The 21,188-nt window shown below is 42.2% G+C and overlaps 2 protein-coding genes across 6 annotated transcripts in view; both read right to left on the reverse strand.

The window, feature by feature from the left end:
* Positions 1–6,543, reverse strand: part of CC2D1B (coiled-coil and C2 domain containing 1B) — a 66,792-nt gene extending 60,249 nt beyond the window's left edge. For both annotated transcript variants that reach the window (XM_075935974.1, XM_006126406.4), the window contains exons 1-3: positions 6,412–6,543; positions 5,826–5,920; positions 2,974–3,112 (exon numbers count right to left, since the gene is read on the reverse strand). In XM_075935974.1, coding sequence (XP_075792089.1) covers positions 2,974–3,112; positions 5,826–5,891 — 205 coding nt within the window. In that variant the 5' untranslated portion in view covers positions 5,892–5,920; positions 6,412–6,543. The remainder of the gene's footprint in view (positions 1–2,973; positions 3,113–5,825; positions 5,921–6,411) is intronic.
* A 4,840-nt stretch (positions 6,544–11,383) lies between these two features.
* Positions 11,384–21,188, reverse strand: part of ORC1 (origin recognition complex subunit 1) — a 33,933-nt gene continuing 24,128 nt past the window's right edge. For 3 of the 4 annotated variants that reach the window (XM_075935982.1, XM_025186302.2, XM_006126400.3), the window contains exons 14-18: positions 18,662–18,811; positions 16,003–16,122; positions 13,895–14,061; positions 12,198–12,285; positions 11,384–11,761 (exon numbers count right to left, since the gene is read on the reverse strand). In XM_075935982.1, the coding sequence (XP_075792097.1) occupies positions 11,567–11,761; positions 12,198–12,285; positions 13,895–14,061; positions 16,003–16,122; positions 18,662–18,811 (720 nt within the window). In that variant the 3' untranslated portion in view covers positions 11,384–11,566. The remainder of the gene's footprint in view (positions 11,762–12,197; positions 12,286–13,894; positions 14,062–16,002; positions 16,123–18,661; positions 18,812–21,188) is intronic. The other variant, XR_012905850.1, reaches the window with a different exon arrangement.

Genomic DNA, 21,188 nt, shown 5'->3' on the forward strand with positions numbered 1-21,188 from the left:
ACAAATACTATCAAATACAGCAAGTAAACTCACTGGTTTCCAGACTCCATTTAAAGCCAGAAAGTCCCATTATAATCATCTAGTCTGACCTGCATAACTATGAGCAAAGGATTTTGCCCAGTAATTCCTTCATCATGTCATTAACTTCTGGCTATTTTCTAGAGAAAGACATCTACTCTTGATGTACAGACTGCAAGTGATTGACAGTCCACACCACAGCTCTTAATAAATCATCTTGTTCCCTCACTATTAAAAAAAAGTGTATCTTATTTCCAGTTGCAATTTGTCTACCTTCAACTTTAGCCATCTGATCTTGGTATGCTAAATTAAAACGCTCTCTACTATTAAAAATCTTCTCCCTATGTAAGCATAATAGCCTGAACCCCATTTTCATCATTTTTATATGAGTTTTCAAACAATAACTCATAAGGCATACGTTATACATCATAAACATCTGCTGATTATTACTATGCTGTTGAAATAGGTAACATTGCATATAAAATTATGAGGTTTTGCTGTATGGTTGTTACTAAAATATGTTGTAGTTCTGGGTAAAGCCCTCAAACCAGTTTCTCAGAGACAAACACACCAGCATGCCAGCAAGGTGTTAAAGGGCCATTACCGGCTTAATTGATCATCCCCCAGCAGATGAGAAGGTATAAACAAGAAATGTACTACATTTCACCCCACACACTGTCTACACCTTGGCATGAGGTAATCCTAAAAGAGAGAAGAATATTAAAATAAGAGACAGTATCCACCCCATTATGCCTCTCTTCCTTTCATCTTTCTGTTCCTGCCAACAAGTACCTGACAATCACTGAACTAGGGGAAGGAACCCTTGCTGAAAGGGACCTGTGTACTGCTACAATTTATGGCGAGAAATACATTTTTCTTTAATGTGATATATGACATCAAGTGCCAGCAATGCTCCTCTGCCATGTACATTAGCCAAACTGGACAGTCTCTGCGACAAAGGATAAATGGACACAAATCAGACATCAGGAATGGCAACACACATAAACCTGTAGGGGAATATTTTAACCTCCCTGAACATTCAATAAAGGATTTAAAAGTAGACAGTCTTCTACAAAGGAATTTTATCAAATAATTACAGAGAGAGACTGCTGAACTGGAATTCGTTTACAAGTTTAACACTGCTAACCTGGACTTAAATAAATATATTAACTGGCTAACACACTACAAAGCCAATTCCCAACTTCTGATATTCCCATTTTCACATAAATAGCTATGAATGGGATACATTCAGCCTACTTAATTAGCTTCATTAACACAGGTTCTACAATTGTCAGGTAACTGCTTTTGCTATTATATATACTTTGGATTCTATATTTTCTACTCCAATTTAACTCATGAAGTGGGTTTTACCCATAAAAGCTCATGATCTAACATATTTGTTACTTTCTACGGTGTCACAGGACTACTCCTTGTTTTTAAAGACACAGACTAACACGGCTACTACCCCCAAGACATTTTTCTTTTAAGTTCATTTTAGGTGTTAGCCAGCAGTTTTATCTTTTTATATTTTTTGTAACCAATCCTGCTTTTATGTTTTATCACTTGTAATCCCTTAAAATATATATTTTTCAAGTTAATAAGCTTGTTTTACTGTTTTATCTAAACCAGCACATTTAGATTGAAGTGTTTGGGAATTTAGGCTGCTGCATAATCATTAACCAGTGTTGAAATGACACACTTACTGTGTGCTTGTGGTCTCCAGGAGAATACTGAGCAATACAAGATGCACCTTTCTGGAGAACAAAGCTGAGGCTAAGACTATGGGGTATCATCTTGTTTGTACTGATGGCTGCCTGGGACAGCATTCATGTATTCAGCTGGAAATGATTTTGCATACTAAAGGCTGTGTCAGCAGGCCAGAAGTGGCTCTTCTGACAGCACAGTAGTGTAAAATGCACCCAGGCTAGAGAAGAGACAGCTGTTCAATGAGTCCAGATTAGGGATGTAAAGAATTAACTGGTTTCTCAAGAATGCTTACCCGAGTAACCGGACAACCAGCACCCAGCCTGGCCAGAGCAGACCTTAACCTGTGCCACGCCGCAGGCAGGGAGCTGCTCCAGGCTGGGCAGGCCCACTGTGCTGTACTGAGGGTGGGCGGCAATCTAGCCCAGCTGGGCCAACCCCACCGCACCATGCTACAAGCTAGTTAACCATATAGTTTATTTGGTTAACGTTTTAAATGAGATTTTTACATCCCTAGTCCAGATTGTACTGTAGGGAACATCATAGAAGGTATTTAAATACATGATAAAGTCACCTCTTAACCTACTCTTTGAACATCTCAAGGGCATTTACAAGAATTTAAATTTGGATGCATCTGAAGGGGCACATTAAAACACACACAAATGAAAGGTTTGCACGACTCCCGCCATCTCTTGGGATGCCTCTGGAAGGCACACCCAGCAGTGAGGAGGCAGCAGCTTCCCCTGCAGTGGGCAGGAAAAGACAGCTGCAGCCTGCAGCTTCTCCTTTCCTGATGCTGGAGTCCCAGCACTGCTGTCTGCTTTACAGATGCCAGCTGAGTGAGCTAGAGACTGGAGGCAGAGGCAACATATGGAACTCCAGCTGCAGGGAAGGAAAGCAGCAGACTGCAGCTGTAGAAATAGGGAGAGGAGGAGCTCAGTAGGCAGCCAGATGCCCTGCTTCCTCCTCTCTCTGCAGGCTGCAAGAACAAATGAAGATTTGGAGGGGAGAGGGAGTGCCCCTGGTTGCCCCCCTACTGTCCCCGACTGAATTTAAAATGCTTCACTGGGAAGCAGACTATACAGAAAAACATTTCCAATCTCTCTGAGTTATGTATTAATCTTAGGTGTAACCAGTAACAACTGTATGGGGGGAAATCCAGAAGGAAGTGTGATTTGTAAAATCATGTCCCTTCTATTTACATAAATAACTCAGCTCTTCAGTCAGCAAGAACCAGGCACAAGAACTTACTTTTCCCTTTGGGTTTTGACTTCCCATCTTTCACCTTCTCTCCTGTGATAGAGGCAAGCTCAGCTTCTAAATCCTCATCACCATCATCCTCTATATCCAGCAACATTGTTTCAGGATTGAAATCTACAAAGAGCCCCAACTGAAACCAAAAGAAAAAATATTCTATTAAGAACAGAGAAGTCACTCAAACCATTGCATCAACTGGGTTATTTAAACATCTCAGTAAATTCTAGATTCAAAGATAATGTGGGTTCTGGCTGAGAGTTTTTAAACACGATCATCTGTAATTTTAACTAGTTATGTAACACAAACAAAGGCTACACATAACCAGGTAAACCTCGTTGGAAAGCAGACAGTAAATCCCCTCTTAGGCTTGCACTTAATTATGAATAGGTCTACCAGATGTTTGAAGCAAGGTAAAAGAAAGACTTCCTATGCAGAAAATTAACAGAACTAATCAGGAAGGTTCCTGTTGTATCTGAAGCTATATACTGTATATAGTTATTATTCACTATATATTTTAGAGAGTTTGTGCAGAAAAGGGAGAAGTGTGTGTGCAGGGATAATTATACTCACAAATGATCACAGACAATCATCCCAGACCTGGGGAGCAGTTGCTAGCCAACAGAATGGACTCCATCACCTGGGGAGCAGCTACCCTGGGCTGGCCCTGGAAAAAATCCAGCAGGCAGCCTCCCACCTCAAGACGGCCTAGGGGCCAAGGGACCAGTGGCAGGGGACCTCTCCTGGTCCACCAAATTCCTGCATCTGGGACTGGTCAGGGAGGTCCAACCTGTATTTTAATTTAGACATTTAACTCTAGTGCTATCATTAACAGTAGCATTATGAACACACTGATATGTACTATGGATGTAATAGTATAATCGATTAACCGATAAGCAAAAGCTTATAGGTTAATGCTAAGTATAGACTACATGCATTTCACCTCTTGCCAGTCAATTTTTCAGCAGGCTGGCCAGCAGCCCAGCTCAGTCCTGCCTTGCACTGGGTCCTGGACCTACCCCTGCTGCAGCTCTGCATTTAAAGTGTGTTAGGAGCCAGGCGGGCAGGCAGTCCGGCTCAGTTCCAGCTTGTGCTGGGTCCAGAAGCTCAGACCCCTCCTCCCCAGAGAGGGGCTGCCCGGGGACTATAGAATAGTTGACTAACCAATAAAAATTCATGAGGTTAACTGACTATTCAATTAACTGATATTTAACATCCCTAATATGCACACAGAAAGAAAAGATAGGTATGGCTAACATGTTAGAAAAAAACACCTAAACTCAGCTCCTACTCATGTGGAGTGGCTGAGAATTGATCAACCATACTGTTCTCTACTACAAACACATTAGCTCCTATTACAGTAACCTCCTGTTTTAGCTATTTTCTCCAATCCTGCCTACCTTTCAAGTGTGTCCAAACCAAAACCCAAGGGCTACGTCTAGACTGGCATGATTTTCCGCGAATGTTTTTAACGGAAAAGCGTCCGTGCCAATCTAGACACGCTTTTCCGCAAAAAATCCCCGATCGCCATTTTTGCAATCGGGGCTTTTTTGTGTAAAACAAATCTGAGCTGTCTACACTGGCCCTTTTGCGCAAAAGCTTTTGCGCAAAAGGACTTTTGCCCGAACCGGAGCAGCATAGTATTTCCGCAAGAAGCACTGATTTCTTACATGAGATCGTCAGTGTTCTTGCGGAAATTCAAGCAGCCAGTATAGACAGCTGGCAAGTTTTACCGCAAAAGCAGCTGCTTTTGCAAAAAAAACTTGCCAGTCTAGACACAGCCAAGGTCTCTCAATTTTGCCTTGATACTCCGTTTCCCTGTTTCATCTCCTTATTTGCTTCTCCCCTCCTCCCGAGTATAAACCAAGCTTCTTTCCACTTTCAAACCTTTCATAATTTAATTCCCTGCCTGTGTCTCACTCTTCACCTCTGACTGCTCCCCTTCCCCTCTCAGATATTCTCTTGACTCCTCATTTTGGCTTCTTCTTGTACTTTGGACACTGTCACACTATCACCTAATTTTGCACAGTTCAAATAAGCCACCTATTCTCTAAAATTATAACTATCCCCCCAGGCATTCCATCTGTAAGGAGACCTTCCATACTGTGCTCTCTTGGGGACTACATTCTGATATTTAAAAGTAAAATTTCCTCACAGCACAATTCACTTATTCTATATAGTTATTCAAATGAACATGGACCTACTGTTAAAAGTCACAAACACATACCTATCTGAACTCAATATCCCTGGATATTAACCATAAATACAACAGTGAAGCACAAGCAATGTGAATCCAGAAACAATAACCAAAAACTTTGTATAAAGAGAACAGAGGGGAACTAAATGAAAACTGCTTGGCTAAGCAGTGGCAGTATTCAGCACACAGTGCCACTAAGATGGTTACTAACCTTTCTGATTTTCACAGGTCTGTCCTTGAGAGATGTTCTCAAAATTCTGAACGTAGCTTGGGCAAGACATTATTATAATCAAGTTGCAAGGCAAAGCTCATAATCTTGTGACAGATCAGAGTGATTTAGTTGGGACTGGTCCTGCTTTGGGCAGGGGTCTGGACTCAATGACCTCCTGAAGTCTTTTCTAGCCCTATGATTCCAAGTCTGTATTTTTAATGCCTTAATCGGCATACCGACTGTAAGGTCTCTGCTACTAGAAGATACACTAACTAGGATGGGGAAAAACAAAGGCTAACTAACTTCATAGTAAAGATTCCAGAGTTGTGGGGCATGCTACAACAAACATGTTAGCCCAAGGAACAATCCTGACGTTGGAACCCCACACATGCAAGCTTTTAACCAGACTACAGAAGTGAGACAGGAGGTCGAATTCTATACCTGCTTTGCAGCAGCAGCTCCTTGGCCCTTTGCCTGGGGGCTTTTCCTGGGTCTTCTCCCAAGCATGTTGGCTCATGAATCTCAACAACTCTTACCTTTAATGGACAGACACCCCCCCCCCCCCCCACGCGCACATTACAAAGGTGAAGAGGCATCCGACTGAGAGACATGGCAGGAACCTGTGAACCAATCTAACCCCGTCGGGAAGCTGGGCACAGCAGCCTGTAGCCCCACAGGTTACAGCTCCAGACCCAAGACTCTACCCTGTAACCCCCCCCAGCTTACTACCCCCACCCCACAGATCAGGGACCAGAATGCTCTAGCCACACCCAGGCCAGACCAACACCCTGCAGTCTCCACCCAGGGACACCCCCCGCCACTCGGCCCCCAGCCACACCACCCCCCCCCGCCGGCCAGGGACAACCCCCCCGGCCCGCAGCCCCCGCCCCCCTCCCCAGGGCATAGCGCCGGGAACCGGGCGGCGCCACGTAAATAACCGCCCCTCCCTCCCTCCACTGCGGGGCAACGGGGCCTGTACAGGCCCCGCGGAGGAGACGGAGACAACACCCCCGCGCGACTGGCCTACCCTGCCCGGCGCGCGCACGGGACCCGTGAGGAGACCCGCGCTCCACAGCAGCACGCGCCGGCTCCGCCAAGCCCAGAGCCCGCGCAGGCGCAAAGCGAAAGCAGGCTTGAGGCGCTGAAGGGGAGGGGGCGGGGTTATGAGAAAGGGGCGGCGCCGCGTCGGGACGCGGTAGAGCCATAGGGCTGGGATCAGGGTCTGGCTGTTACGCTGTTCCCTCTGGTTTCCCCCCCTCCCTGTACAGAATACATGTTCTTATGTGCACCACCAGTACAAACACCTGCTGCGGGCCCTCTACGAAGCAGCTGGGTGGTTTGAATCTGTCCTAGGGTTGCCAGATGGTTTCAACAAAAATACCAGATACACTTGACATTACATCACAATCTGCATTACATCTTATTTAGGAACTACCGGACATTTCTATTTTCTCAATTTGTTTCCTGAACAGAAAGCTCAAATACTGGACTGTCTGGTTCAAAACTAGACACCTGGCAACCCTAATCCAGTACCTGGGGCAGATATAGGATAGGTAAATTCAAACCCCAGGCAGAGAGAAGCATGGAGCAAAGAATAGGGCCTATGCAACAACTGGGATGACCACAAGAGAGAGTTATTTATTGCCACATCTTAGCCTGAGGCAGCTCCTTGCCTTTGAAACTATATTTCAGTCTTTGCCTGACAGTCCCAATGACATTTTTTGCAGCAGATGACAGTTCCCCTACAGTTAAAGTCATAGAAGACTAGGGTTGGAAGAGAGCACCGGAGATCAGACCAACCCTCACTTAAAGCCGGACCAACCAAGACTTTGTCAAGCCTGGCCTTAAAAACTGCTCTTCCCTCAGTAACCCATTCCAGGGCTTCACTAGCCACCTCATGAAGTAGTTTTTTCTAACATCCACTCTAGACCAACCACAGTGCAACTAGAGACCATTGTTACTTGTTCTGTTATCTGCCATCAATGAGAATAACCCAGGTCTTTGGCACCTCTTTTCAGGTAGTTGAAGGCTTCTATCAAATCTCTCCCCCCCCCCCCAGCTCTTCTCTTCTGTTGACTAAATAAGCCCACTTCCTTCAGCCTCTTCTCTTAAGTCATGTGCCCCAATCCTCTAATCATTTTTGTTGCCCTCTGCAGGACTCTCTCCAATTGTCCACATCCTTTCTGTAGCGAGGGCCTAAAACTGCAGACAGTACTTAAGATGTGGCCTCCCCTGTGCCAAATAGAGGGGAATAATTCATTCCCTCTGTCCCTGCTGCTGGCAATGCTGCTAATAATGCCATTAGTCTTCTTGGCAACAATGACACAGTGTTAACTCATAACCAGCTGTGGAAGACCATGATCAAAATCTTTGCCAAAAATCAAGGTTTATCACATCCATCGCTTTCCCCAAATCCACAGAGCTAGTTAGCTCACCATAGAAGGCAATTAGGTTGGTCAGGCATGACCTTTCCCTTGGTGAATCCATGTTGACTATTCCCAATGCCCTTCCTCTCCTTCAAGTGTTTCAAAACAGATTCCTTGTGGAAGCCCTGCTTCATGATTTTTCCAGGAATTGAGCTGAGGCTGACTGGTCTGTAGCTCCCCATATCCTCTTCTTCCTCCCCCTTTTCAAAGATGGGCACTAGATTTGCCTTTTTCCAATTGTCTGAGACCTCCCCTAATCACAAGTTTTCTAAGACAATGGCAAATGGCTCTGAAATCACATCAGCCAATTCTCTCAGCGCCTTCAAATGCATTAGATCCAGCCCCACGAACTTGTGTATGTCGACCGTTTCTAAATAGTCCTTAATATGTTCTTTTACTACTGAGGGCTGCTCATCTCCTCTCCCTTTTGTGCTGCCCAGTGTAGAAGTCTAGGAGCTGACCTTCGTCTGTGAAGACTGAGCCAAAAAAAGCATTGAATACTTCAGCTTTTTCCACATCATCTGTCACTAGGTTGCTTTCCCCATTTATTAAGGGTCCCACACTTTCCCTGACCTTGTTGTTGCTAACATACCTGCAGAAACCCTTCTTATCCTCTACATCCCTTGCTAGCAGCAACTCCAGTTGTGCTTTGGCCTTCCTGATTTCTCAAGCATGCAGATGTGTAATATTTTTATATCATGTAGATATCTAGTCATCTGTCCAAGTTTCCACATCTTGTAACCTTCATGTGTTTAAGCTCACGGAAGAGCTCTGTTAAATCAGGCAGCTTTCCTGCCATATTTGCTATTCCTTCTGAACACTGGGATGTTTGTTCCCATGTCCTTAATAAGGCTTCTTTACAATACAGCAACTCTCCTGGACTCTGTCCCTTCATATTAGTGCCCCTGGGCATCCTGCCCATCAGTTTCCTGAGGGAGTCAAAGTCTGCTTTTCTGAAGTCCAGGACCATATCCTGCTACTCTCCTTTCTTCCTTTTATCAGAAGCTCATGACCACTGCTGACCAAGTTGCCACCTACTTCTACTTCCCTAACCAATTCATCCCTGTTTGTGAGCAGTAGGTCAAGAGGAGCATGACCCCTACTTTATACCCATCCATGACAGTGCTCCAGTAACCTGAGTCATCCAATCAAGTCTCTGTTATTCCAATCACATTATAGTTCCTTGACTGTGCTAGCACTTCCAGTGCTTCCTTTTGTTTCCCTGGCTTCTTGCATTCATGTACAGACACCAAAGCTAACTAGCCGATTACCCTACTTTCTCAGTATGGATCAGCAGGCTTCCTCTGTTGCACCCTCCTCCTTGTGTTTCCTCCCCATGTTTCACTTCCCTACTTACTGCAGGGTGTAGATCACCATCCACTGGATAACCTAGCTGAAAGCCCTCCTCATTAGGTTAGCAAGCCTGACTGCAAAGATGCTTTTCCCTCTCTTTGTTAGGTGGATCCCATCTCTTCCTTTCAATCTTTGTTCCTGGAACAACATTCCATGGTCAAAGAATCCAAAGCCCTCTCTCTGACACCTCCTGCGCAACCACACATTTACCTCCATAACTCAATGGTTCCTACCTAGGCCTATTCCTTCAACAAAGAGGATGGACAAGAACATGACTTGCGCCTCAAACTTCTTTATCCTTCTCCCCAGAGCCACATAGTCTGCAGTTATCCATTAAAGGTCCTTCTTGTCAGTATCATGGGTGCCAAGATAGAGAAACAGGAAGGACTAGCGATCTGATGATTTAATTAGATCAGCATTGGCAGACACTCTGTCACATCCTCCATGATTGCCTGCCAGCAACCTCACTAGTTTTCTTAAGCAACTAAATATGGATTTGGTGCTGGATAGACACCCCATTTTAACATTGGCCTAAAGCTCACTGAACCAAAGACAGCACATCTATTTGTAAAGGGCACAGCAGATCGTCAATGATGCAGTCATATTTACATTTTCTTAAGCTGCTTTGAAGCTCCAGTCTGCCACAGAAACTGGGGTCTTGCTATGAAATCTATATCCAGATTGCCACAACATTTTGAGTCATGAGTTTCTGGAGAAACTGAATTCCTAGCTCTCAGCTGTGTGCTAATGTCTATTGTATTAAAACTCATTGTGAGAAAAACTCTACCATCTGCACAGTAAGACACTCCCACATTTTCTCTACTGAAATCATTATAAGCTTCAATCACTTATTGCAGCACATTTCACACTACTAAACCATTTTAATATGATTAAGAAAGTCATTTGAAAATAGAAGATCCAAGCTATCTTCACTAATTTAGATTTTTTTTCTCAAGTACAGTTTCACACTGAAAACAGTTTAACCAAACCTCCATTAGCTGTACTTTAGGCAATTCCTGTGAAACTCTTCTTTTAATAGATAAATATGCTTCAATTCAAAGTGAAATGTAAAACTCTTCCTTCTATGAAAATAAATTTCCACTTGCATTTTCATTTCCAGCAGCAAACTCTTATACTCCCACCTCACCTTTTAGTCTTGCCTACAGCTCTGTATGCTTTCACTACATATGAGCAACACATGAGAAATTTAAGTTTAAAATATGTTTGAGAAGTGTCTTGTGTATCCACTTGGAATTTTAGAGGAAAAATTATCTAATCTAAACTCCAGTTTAGTAAAAATACCCCTACTCTTGCAAAAAATGCTTTAGCATTTTTAGCGACCACAAGTGGTCACAATCTCAGTTTTCACATCTTTGCATGGCTTATTTGAAAGAGGGCACCTTTGCTACAAAATTGAGTGACTCCAAGTACTGACTCAGAGGAACGAGTGCCTCCTACTGAGAACACTGAGAATGTTAAAGAGCGGTTATTTGGCTAATTGCATAGTCAATACAATTTGTATCAATTACACGATTAGTCGATAAGGTTGGTGCTTTGCAGAGCCACAACAGGGGAAGCTCCCGGAGCTGGTGCAAGCCAGGATCAAGCAGTCCCAGCTCACACTGGCTCTGGGATCGCTGTGCCTCTGCATTTTAAATGTAGTAAAAACCCAGAGTCTCTTATTACATTAAAAATGCAGAGGTGCAGCAGTCCTGGACTGGCACAAGCCGGGACTGCTTGGTCCTGGCTTGCACTAAGTCCAGGAACCCCTGTGTGTGGGAGGAAGAGAAGGGGGGATCCAGAGCTCTGCTGGGACCTCCGCAAACAGAGGCTGCTGCTGGAGCAGCCTCTGCCCACAGCAGCCTCTCCTATCTTCCCCCACCCCGGGCTATCTTTGATAGAGGCAACGGGAGGGACAGCAGGGACAAGCAGCACTGTGCAGATGGTGCTGGGGGGAAACTGGATTTTAAGCTGGCTCCTGCAAGCAACAGCTCCTGTTCCTCCCTCCACTGTCTCTCATACAGAGGTAGCGGGGGCAGGGAAGAGAGAACAAGTAGTCGAGAACTTCATATTCAACTACCCAATAAGCTTATGCTGAGCAGTTTAGTTGAGCAGTAGATGACTTGCTTACATCCCTAGACCACACCACTTACTATAGCACCTAAAAATATCCAAAACAAGTGATTTAAATAAAAAAGATGTAAAATACTCAGTAAGGAATTCTTTATTATACAAAAAAGTGCTTTAATAGATTAAAAATGTAAGCAAGGAGTTTAGAAAACATACAGCAGTTTCTGGTATGCTCAAATCTATCAACATAACTATTTAAAACCAGTCTTTTAAAAAGTTTAACAATATTTAAAATATTTACACCTACATATGAACACAAAAATGCTTGTTGCCTTATTCCTGCTTGAGTGCATACATAACATCGTCTTGGCTGACGTTCAGGCGCACCCGCACATGAAGGTATTTATTATTGGACTCTACCAGCAAGAAACGGCAGGCACCGAGTCTCGAGCAAACTGCCATGATTTCTGACACCGTGGGAATTTGTAGACCTTCAATTCTACACAGTGCTACGTGCTGATGATAGATCTAGAGGAGCAAGATACAACTGAATTTAGTTCATATATTAGACTAGAATAGGAAATAGAAGAAGAGGAAAAGAAGAGCTTTTTATTCTCAAACTTTGTTGAAGGAGAAATACAAACCACTGATTCTATTCGAAGTGAAGATGATATACATGGTGATGAATACTGAACATTAGGACTGTGTCAATAAAGTAAGAAATTGTAATTCACCTAATTTTCCACTATTACCCAACCACACAAGATAAATTAGGATACCAGCATCTGACTTTTTGTTCTAACAAGAACTTTTCAGTCTCATCTTCCTTAGCTTTTATGAACTAGGCCATATCAATGACTATATTATACTTGCTACTATGATTTCTTTCAATATTTAGACTTTGAAAATATTCAAACCAAGATAAAATCTACTGTCCAAGTTATTTACAAAATTGTAAATATACCTGTTGAACTGTTGCTTCCTCAAGCCCTGACCTGCGAAACTCTGCTATAATTGCTTTCAGGAACATCTGCTCATGAAGTGAAGCATTCCTGAAAGAAAACAGGAAAATCTTAGTACCAGACTTGCTCGACCAAATCTAGGAATACACTGATTGATGAAGGTTTGAGGGGAGGGAAATACCTAAGAAGCCCCAGCTGAAAAGCATTACATATTTCTGAGGCAGAAAAGGGAAAAAATATTATTTACTTAGTTCAATGCCCTGTCAATGTATTCACTTCACACTTTGCCCCATACAGTATAATACAAGACTTTACAAGTTATTTAGAAACATTTAATGAAGTATAAACATCAAGACACTGTTTACAGGTACTCACATACTATGACAATGGCACCATGTATAGACACCTACACAGGCAGCGTGCAACTAACTTTAATATGGCAGATCTATAAAAAAAAATTCTAGGACCTAAATGATATTTGTATTTGTTCTACTAGTGAGCAAAACTGCATCTGCTTTAAGAGTTAAAAGTTTGTGATTTCATTGGCAAATGCAATACTGAAGCATGTGCAATGCTCAGTGCATTATGAACGATTTACATATGGGAATTAATTTCATATTTTAGTTCTGACCTAAAATTTGTATTTAAAGCACAATTTTACTCTGTAAAAATAACACCTTCTTACTGAAGGAATCTGTTCCATGTGTGTTTTCAAGTTATATCTGCTTGTGTTTCTGACATCACTTTTTCCCCTCTGGTTAAGCTCCGTAGAACTGAATCTGAGTCAAAATTCTCTTCTTTCTTGAAAAAGCGACAAGGAGTCCTGTGGTACTTTATAGACTAACAGATTTATTGGAGCAAAAGCTTCGTGGGCAAAGACCCACTTCGTCAGATGCATGTAGTGGAAATTCCAGAGGCAAGTATAAATAAACAGGCATAAGCAGGACTCGACAAATTACTGAATCTACTCACCTGTGGCGAGTAGATTTCAGCCAGTCGCCCAGTTCACCAGCGGCACGCACATGCGCAATGCGGGACTGGCAAGTAGGTTTCACCGCTGTTTGTCAAGCACTGGGCATAAGAAAAGAGTACCAATCAAGGGTAAGGCTAGAGATAATGAGGTTGATTCAGTCATTATCTCTAGCCTTCCTCTTTTCTCATGCCTTTATATTTATATCTGCCTCTGGAATTTCCACTACACACATCTGACGAAGTGAGTCTTTGCCCACAAAAGCTTATGCGCCAATAAATCTGTTAGTCTATTAGGTACCACAGGACTCCTTGTCACTTTTGCAGATTCAGGCTACCCCTCTGATATGTGACTCCTTTCTTGAGTTTCAACAGCTTTCTAAATTCATGTCATTTACAAACAACCTGTGCAAATTCACTGAAGGCAACAGAGGTTCCACAAATTGTAATGAGAGACTAATTTGGCCTGCAAAATTTCTTGATGCTCAAGAAAGAAAATTCCCAGCTTAAATAAGAATCAGATTCTGGATCAGTCACTTGCCACAACAAAGCACTTAGTCTGTACCTTCACAGGGAAAAGATAAATATTTCCTATCCTCCTAAGATGAAGTTTGTAAAACACTTGATATAAGTGCACATATTACATATTCTCCCAGAAAAATTAAAACTGTATAAATGGTCTGGAGAACAGATGGAAACATGAGAAGATACCTCTAAACTGCAGTTTTACCTTATTGAATTTATATAAGGAGATGAAAACATTTCATCTATGGCTTTCATTACATGGGCCATGCTGACCAATTGAGAAGCTGTTTTCTGGCTTGAGAACTCACAGATCTCAGTGGACCTTCTACAGATATCAAGACAGCGCCTTGCATCACCAGATAATGCTGCCACCTGCAAAGGAAAATCATCACATCAATAGTAGTACTTCTTGTTGCTATTTGTTTAGAATTGACAGGGTTGTTTTAAAATCAGCAGAGCTGTGCCACTCTAGATAGCCACTCTAGAGATACTTGTTTTAAAAATGTAACTTATTGATCAAACCCCAAAATTCAATCTGGCCATTACAAACCCAAGACTCTCAACTGCTGTCAAGTTACATGTATAAGTTCTACATATAGGGTGGGATTTTTAAAAACCCCTTTTCGTTTGGCTCAATTCTGTGCTCAAAGTCATTGCTAAAACTCCCGCCACCTTCAATGAGAGTAAAGTTTGGTCAGCACTTGGAATTTTTTAAAATCTCACCCATAATTTGTATCTGAATCAAATTTTAAACCAGAAAAAAATCATAGCATGACAAGTCCAAACAGGTGTTTATCACTTAGTAAAGCTTCGTCTTCTCAACTGCTGTTTCTAACATTCCAAAAAAGTTTCACCGAATATGTAACTGGGGGTTTTCAAAAGTGCCTGATGTGTCATGCTCAATAGTACTGAAAGACCTTTAATAGCTTTAAAAAAGAAAATCACATCTGTAGTAGGGGTGTGAACCCCTGGGTCAACTATCCCAATACCTATCGGATAGTTGACACACTAGTCGCTCGCTCCCAACCTCCACCCCATGCTGCTTCTATCAGAATGTGTCAGGCTCCATGTGGTGCTGCCACTTTGAAACACCACAGGGATTACGGGGCCAACAGGGGCCAGCTTGAGTTCCTCGCTGGCCCCATGCTCCCTGCAGCACTTTCACCATTAAAGTGTAGCAAATTGCATCAACTATTCAATTAGTCAATTAATCTAAATTAACATCCCTATTCTGTTGTTTACATTTTAATACAGTAAAGAATTTTTGAGAGAGAAATATAGTATGGGCCTAATTTTCCAAAATGTTCACCACTTACAGCTCCCCTTGTTATCAACAGGAGACAGGTCAGCAATATTTTTGAAAATCATGCCATAAGAAGTGCACAATCTTTTAAAAAAGACCCATTGTAGATTATTCAGTAATCTGCAAAATTAATATTAATCTTACCAAAACCCAAGCTAGCTCATAATTTTTTTAAAAAACTGACAATTATTTGTGAGAATAATTCATATAATACTAATGTGTGTCCTACAGTATGTTTTGCAATAGCAATGAAGTCAGGAAAAGGCAACTCACTATTACACATTCTTATCCATGCCAAGAAGCAAATAAAGGTTGTGGATTTTTTTCCAAGAGAATTATTCATTTGCAATTAGCAGTGAGAATTAGTGAGCTAATGTGTTTATAGCTCAAAGAAGGTTATAATAATCATTATTATTAACATAAAATAACAGAGACATTTAAAACTATACATTTTAATTTGGAGTGTTATTGATCTAAATGTATTTATACAATTTTGTACACTAATTTAAATATTTATCAGTTAATTGGCCCCCATCCAAATCTGGAAGCACAACACATTCAAAATAAGACACACAGAATGGTGGGAAATACTTTGGAATTTTATTTGAACACCATATCATCGAAGAAGGTGGGTCTAGATATTTCCATCACGATTATCAGACTATTTTTAGCAGCTCTACACAGTAATCACATTATGCCAAATACTGAAGATAACATCTCATTACTTTGTATTATCTGGATCCTACTGCAATGCTCCCAGTCTTCATTACTGTGTGACATTACTGTACTAAGAGGGACATTGCTCCAGCTTCACACCTTGCAGCACTGCTCTGCATATCAGCCTGTTGATGACACATTGCCAGCATCTTTCTCTGCCCCTTGAAATGAAATGTCCAACAATGGGAATGAGTCTGATTTCCATTACTGGCAACAGTCTATTATGCTTCTCTGACACTAGCCTCCTGACTTAACAATGCAACACAGACAACACACTCCTATACTCTGTTTACCTTTCTGGAAACTAGCTGGATTGCATCCTCTTCAAACGCTTTTATGTGGTTCAGACGGGATGAGATAATTTGCTGTAACTGTTTGTAGGTGTATGGCTGGAAGGACATTCTGGTCAGACCCTACAGAGAACAAATGAGTAAGAAGCATTTACTTACTAACATACTGTATGGATTTATTGATACTGTGAAATTTTAGAGCAAATTCTTGACTCTTAAGGGTCTCATCCTCACTTATTAAAACTCTTAGGGTACGTCTACACAGCAAAGAAAAGTCATGGCTGGAGCTGACTCATGGGGCTTAGACTGTGGAGCTATTTCATTGATGTGTAGACTGTGGTCTTAGGCTGGAGCCTAGGCTCCCTAGCAGGTTCTAGAGCTTGGGCTTCAACCAAAGACCGAAATCTATACAGCAATTAAATAGACTCACAGCCCAAGCCCCGTAAGTCTGAGTTGGCTGGCACTGGCCAACAATGGGTTTTATTTATTGTGTAGACATACCCTTCAAGGCTGTTCTATAGCCCCGTCAACTCATATTGGGGCCTACCCATTATTAGTTTCCAAAATAGCCCCTGTCCATTTTCTCACAAGCAGGGCTTGCTACAAATAATTCTTTCAACTTCTGTGATGGGAGCAGCCTCTCCATTTATCCCCCAAGAACAGCTAAAAACATAAATGCTATGCCATACATGCAAAAGAAAAAGGTGCACCCATGCAGTGAAAGCCATTGAAATTCTCCAGGGGAGCTGATATGATGGCCTAGTTCCAATACAATAAATCTGAGGAGAAGGAACACCTGCTTCCAAAATGTGAGTTTCCAGCACAGAAACTATGGGTCATCAGGCTGATCCAGTAAAGATCCATTTGTCTCAGAATCATTCAAGAAGAAGCTCTAGTGTGTGTAAAAATAGCCCTCTCTCATTCAGCAGACACACATATGGGCTACATCTAGATTGCATCCCTTTTTCGTAAAATTAGACGTATCGCAATTGCTAATAAAGCGGGGATTTAAATCTCCCCCGCTTCATTAGCATAAAAAGGCTGCCGCTTTTTTTCGGCTCGGAGCTTTGCCGGAAAAAAAGCACCAGTCTAGACGTGGATCTTTCGGAAAATAAAGCCTTTTCCGAAAGATCCATTATCCCTCTTAAAATAAGGGATAAGGAATCTTTCGGAAAAGGCTTTATTTTCCGAAAGATCTGCGTCTAGACTGGCGCTTTTTTCCGGCAAAGCTCCAAGCCGAAAAAAGCGGCAGCCGTTTTTATGCTAATGAAGGGGGGGAGATTTAAATCCCCGCTTCATTAGCAATTGCTATACGTCTAATTTGCATCCCTTTTACGAAAAAGGGATGCAATCTAGACGTAGCCATGATGTATAGGCAGACATGCAAAGTTATAACTAGGGATGTGAATGGGTAACCAGTTAACCGAGAGATGCTTACTGGTAACTATTTAACTGGTGCCCAGGAGCAGGCCTCCTCCCATGACATGCCATGGGTGAGGGGTTGCTCCAACCAGGCTTGGCCCACTATTTTGTGGGGTCAAGGGAGCCAAGAGCTGGCAGCCCTATAGACTGGAGCGGCACCCTGCCCACAGGATTCTGCTTAAGTGATTAACCAGTTAAACGTAACATTGACTTAAATGACTAACGTATTCCACTTCTCCCTGTACATCAGTATCTCTCAGGAGTGTTCTCTTCTGGCTCAGGCACCAATGGAGTTAAGGAAATTTCAATTGTAGGGCTAAAATATGCGTTTGGTTGCACCTGTGCAAGCTACTGCTTTTAATGTTCCACAAAGTACCACGATTTAGAACTACTTTGAATCTTTATTTCTATTGATTATACATGAGCCAAAAGGTAATCAGTGGACTCTTAGATCCCAGGTTGAGTTTATAGGCCTGGCATTTAGTAAAATAATTTTACTTATAAACTGAGATCTGAATGTCACCAAAGGAATTAATCTAACCCTAGCATCTTTTTTTCAAGTTACTTTTCTGAACAACATGAAAAATATGGTTAGAACCAATATTTTGTCCGAAAGTAAGCAACAACTTAACTTATACTCCGGGGAAAGCAATAAATCATTGTGTGATGACGTGATGGGGATGAGTAGCAAAAGAATTTTCTCTGACACTGAGGCAGTTTACCCAGTGATTATCCAAATCTTAACATGCATAACTGAAAATGTTATAAAGTCACCTGGCTCCAATTTCCCTAATTCATCCCAACAAGAAAGAGTACAGAGGACCAATGGTCTCTCTAAATTTTTCCATGTGTGTGGAATAATTTTATTATGCACACCAAGGCATGTATAAATGTGCACCACATTGCTGGCTGTGATCAGCTGTGGGCACTCTGCTGATCAGCTGGGCGGCACCTGAATCTCTTCTGGGTTGCCATCTAAGCACTCAACTTACAGGAAACACTGCAAAGGACTCTCCTTCTTGATATAGCCTCTAATTAGATTAGAGGCACCTTCTTTCTTTGGATCTGTAACATTCATCACCCACACTCTTCCCCTCTTGAAAGAAGGAATTAAAAAGGTAATTTTTTAGATTTATTTCTGTAATGTCATTCACCTTTCACCCCCTTCTTGATCACACTGGACCACACCTAATCTCCCCGTATCAGCTCTCAGCATAGCAACAAAGCTGTCACGACATACCAGCCTGCTAGCTACTCTGTTCATCATGATTCTCTCCGGCAAATCCATGGTGTTAGCAATGGCCAGGATGATCAGCTTGGCTTGCTTTTGGGATGGCCAGTCAAATAGATTGTACATCACATCCTGCTTTCGGGTCCACAAGAGGTCAAGCTGGGACCAGGACAGAAAGGAGACAGATTTTAATTGGAGAAGAAGAATGATCTTGTGGTTAAGACATCTAATAAAGACACAGGAGAGATAGGTTTAATACCTGGCTCTGCCACAGACTTCCTGTGCAAACTGGGTCATTTCACACCTCTATGTCTTATAACCTCATAAGAATGGCCACAATGGGTCAGACCAATGCTTCATATAACCCAGTATTCTGTCTGCTACAGTGGCTGTTGCCAGATGCTTCACCAAGAGTGAAGAGAACAGGGTAATTTATTGAGTGATGTCCAGACACAGCTTCTAGCAGCTAGCAGTTTAGGAACACCAAGAGCATCCCTGGCCATCTTGGCTAACAGTGATTGATGAGCATGTCCTCCATGATCTTATCTAATTCTTTCTGGAACCACTTTTGGCCTTTACAACATCCCCTGGCAAGGAGTTCCACAGGTTGACTGTGCATTGTGTGAAGTAGTACTTCTTTATGTTTTAAACCTGCTGCCCCCTAATTCCATTGGGTGACCCCTGGTTTGTGTATTAACTAAAGGGGTAAATAAAAGTTCCTTATTCACTTTCTCCACATCATTCAGTGGTCCACAAAAGCACATTATATGCCCCGAGTCATGTCTTTTCCAATCTGAACAGTGTCTTTAATCTCTTCTTACATGGGAGCTGTTTCACGTCCCTAATCAATTTTGCTGCCTTCTCTTTACTTTTTCCAATCATAATATCTTTTTTTAAATGATGCAACTAAAACTAAGCAGAATTCAAGTTGGGAGCATATCATGAATTATATAATGGCGTTATGATATTTTCTATCTTATCTATATATTTTCTAATGATTCCTAACATTTTTAGCTATTTTGACTGCTGCTGCATACTAAGTACTGTTTTCACAAAACGATACAGAATGACTTCAAGATCCCTTTGAATGGCAACAGCTAATTTAGACCCCTCATTTTGTATGCAGAGTTACAATTAAGTTTTCCAATATATATTATTTTGCATTTATTAACACTGAATTTCATTTGCCGTTTTGTTGCCCAGTCACCTGGTTTTGAGATCTCCCCTGGTAACTGGCATTCTGCTTTGGGCATGACTATCTTAAGTAATTTTGTATCATCTGCAAACTTTGCCACCTCACTGGTCACCCCTTTTCCAGATCATCTATGCATATGCTGAACAGTACAGATCCTTAGAGGACACCATCGTTTACCTCTCTTCACTGAGAAAATTGACCATTTAGTCCTAATCTTTGTTTCCCATCTTTTAACCAGTTACTGGCCCACTAGAGGACATTCCCTCATACTCATGGCTGCTTACTTTGCTTAAGAGACTTCGGCGAGGTATCTTGTCAAACTGTCTCATTTCATCATCTGTAACATGGGGATACTACTACTTCCATTCTTCCACCCTTTACCTGTTTCATCTATTTGACTTTATGCTCTTCAGGTAAAGGACTGTTTCTACTAAGAATCTGTACATTGAACTCAGTCTTAGCTGGAGTCTCTAGATCAGTGATAGCCAACCTACAGCCCACTGAGGTCCCACCTGCAAATTGAAACCCCCCTGTCTGTCTCCCACCTCCATGTGCCTCTCATGTACTAGGGGACTGGAGTTCTGCACTTTCTACTCCTCCCCCTCCTACCCAGCATTTTTGGAGCACCATGAATCCGCTGATTCATGTTCCGCCTCTCTCTTTCCCAGAGCTTGAACACCATTAAGTGCTGGGAGAAAGAGGAAAGAGCAGATAAGTACGGGGCTCTGGTGCCCCAGTGCATGAGTGGGACATGGGGGAGAGGGTGCACAGGCTACAGGTGGAACCCCAGTGGGCCACTGGCTGCCTACCACTAGTCATGCAGCCCACTGAGAGGAGGGAAAGCCAATCATGTGGCTCATTCACTAGTGTTGTGTGCTCTAGGTGCTGCTGTAACAGTAATTCTGCTATTACTAATAAGTTCATAAGACAAAATGCTCACACATCTGAGTAAGTTCACGGCTTTATCTGTCTATCAGTTTGCCATTACTATAGATCATATGCATTCAGGAAGGTTTGCAAACTAGGATACTGCCCCATTACATTACTGAATTTGCTCTCTCAGTAAAACAACACCCACAGTCTCTAATGTAGCTGACTTCTAGTCTATTTTAAAGGGCTTTACAGATTGTAACTAACTCCTTGAACTGTGAACTGGAAGCCAACCCAGAGCAAAGTTATAATGTGCTCTCTGCTAGTCTATCCTAATAAGGCAGTAGAAAGGCTTATTCTGTATATTGTTTCATACAACTGCCCACAAGATTAATATTTGTGCCTTAAATCTCCCACAGTGTCCTAATTTTAAAACACAACCCATTTGATAATCCCTGTTCCATTCCCTTC

The sequence above is a fragment of the Pelodiscus sinensis genome, chromosome 9, assembly GCF_049634645.1.
Source record: "Pelodiscus sinensis isolate JC-2024 chromosome 9, ASM4963464v1, whole genome shotgun sequence".
Taxonomy (NCBI): Eukaryota; Metazoa; Chordata; order Testudines; family Trionychidae; genus Pelodiscus; species Pelodiscus sinensis.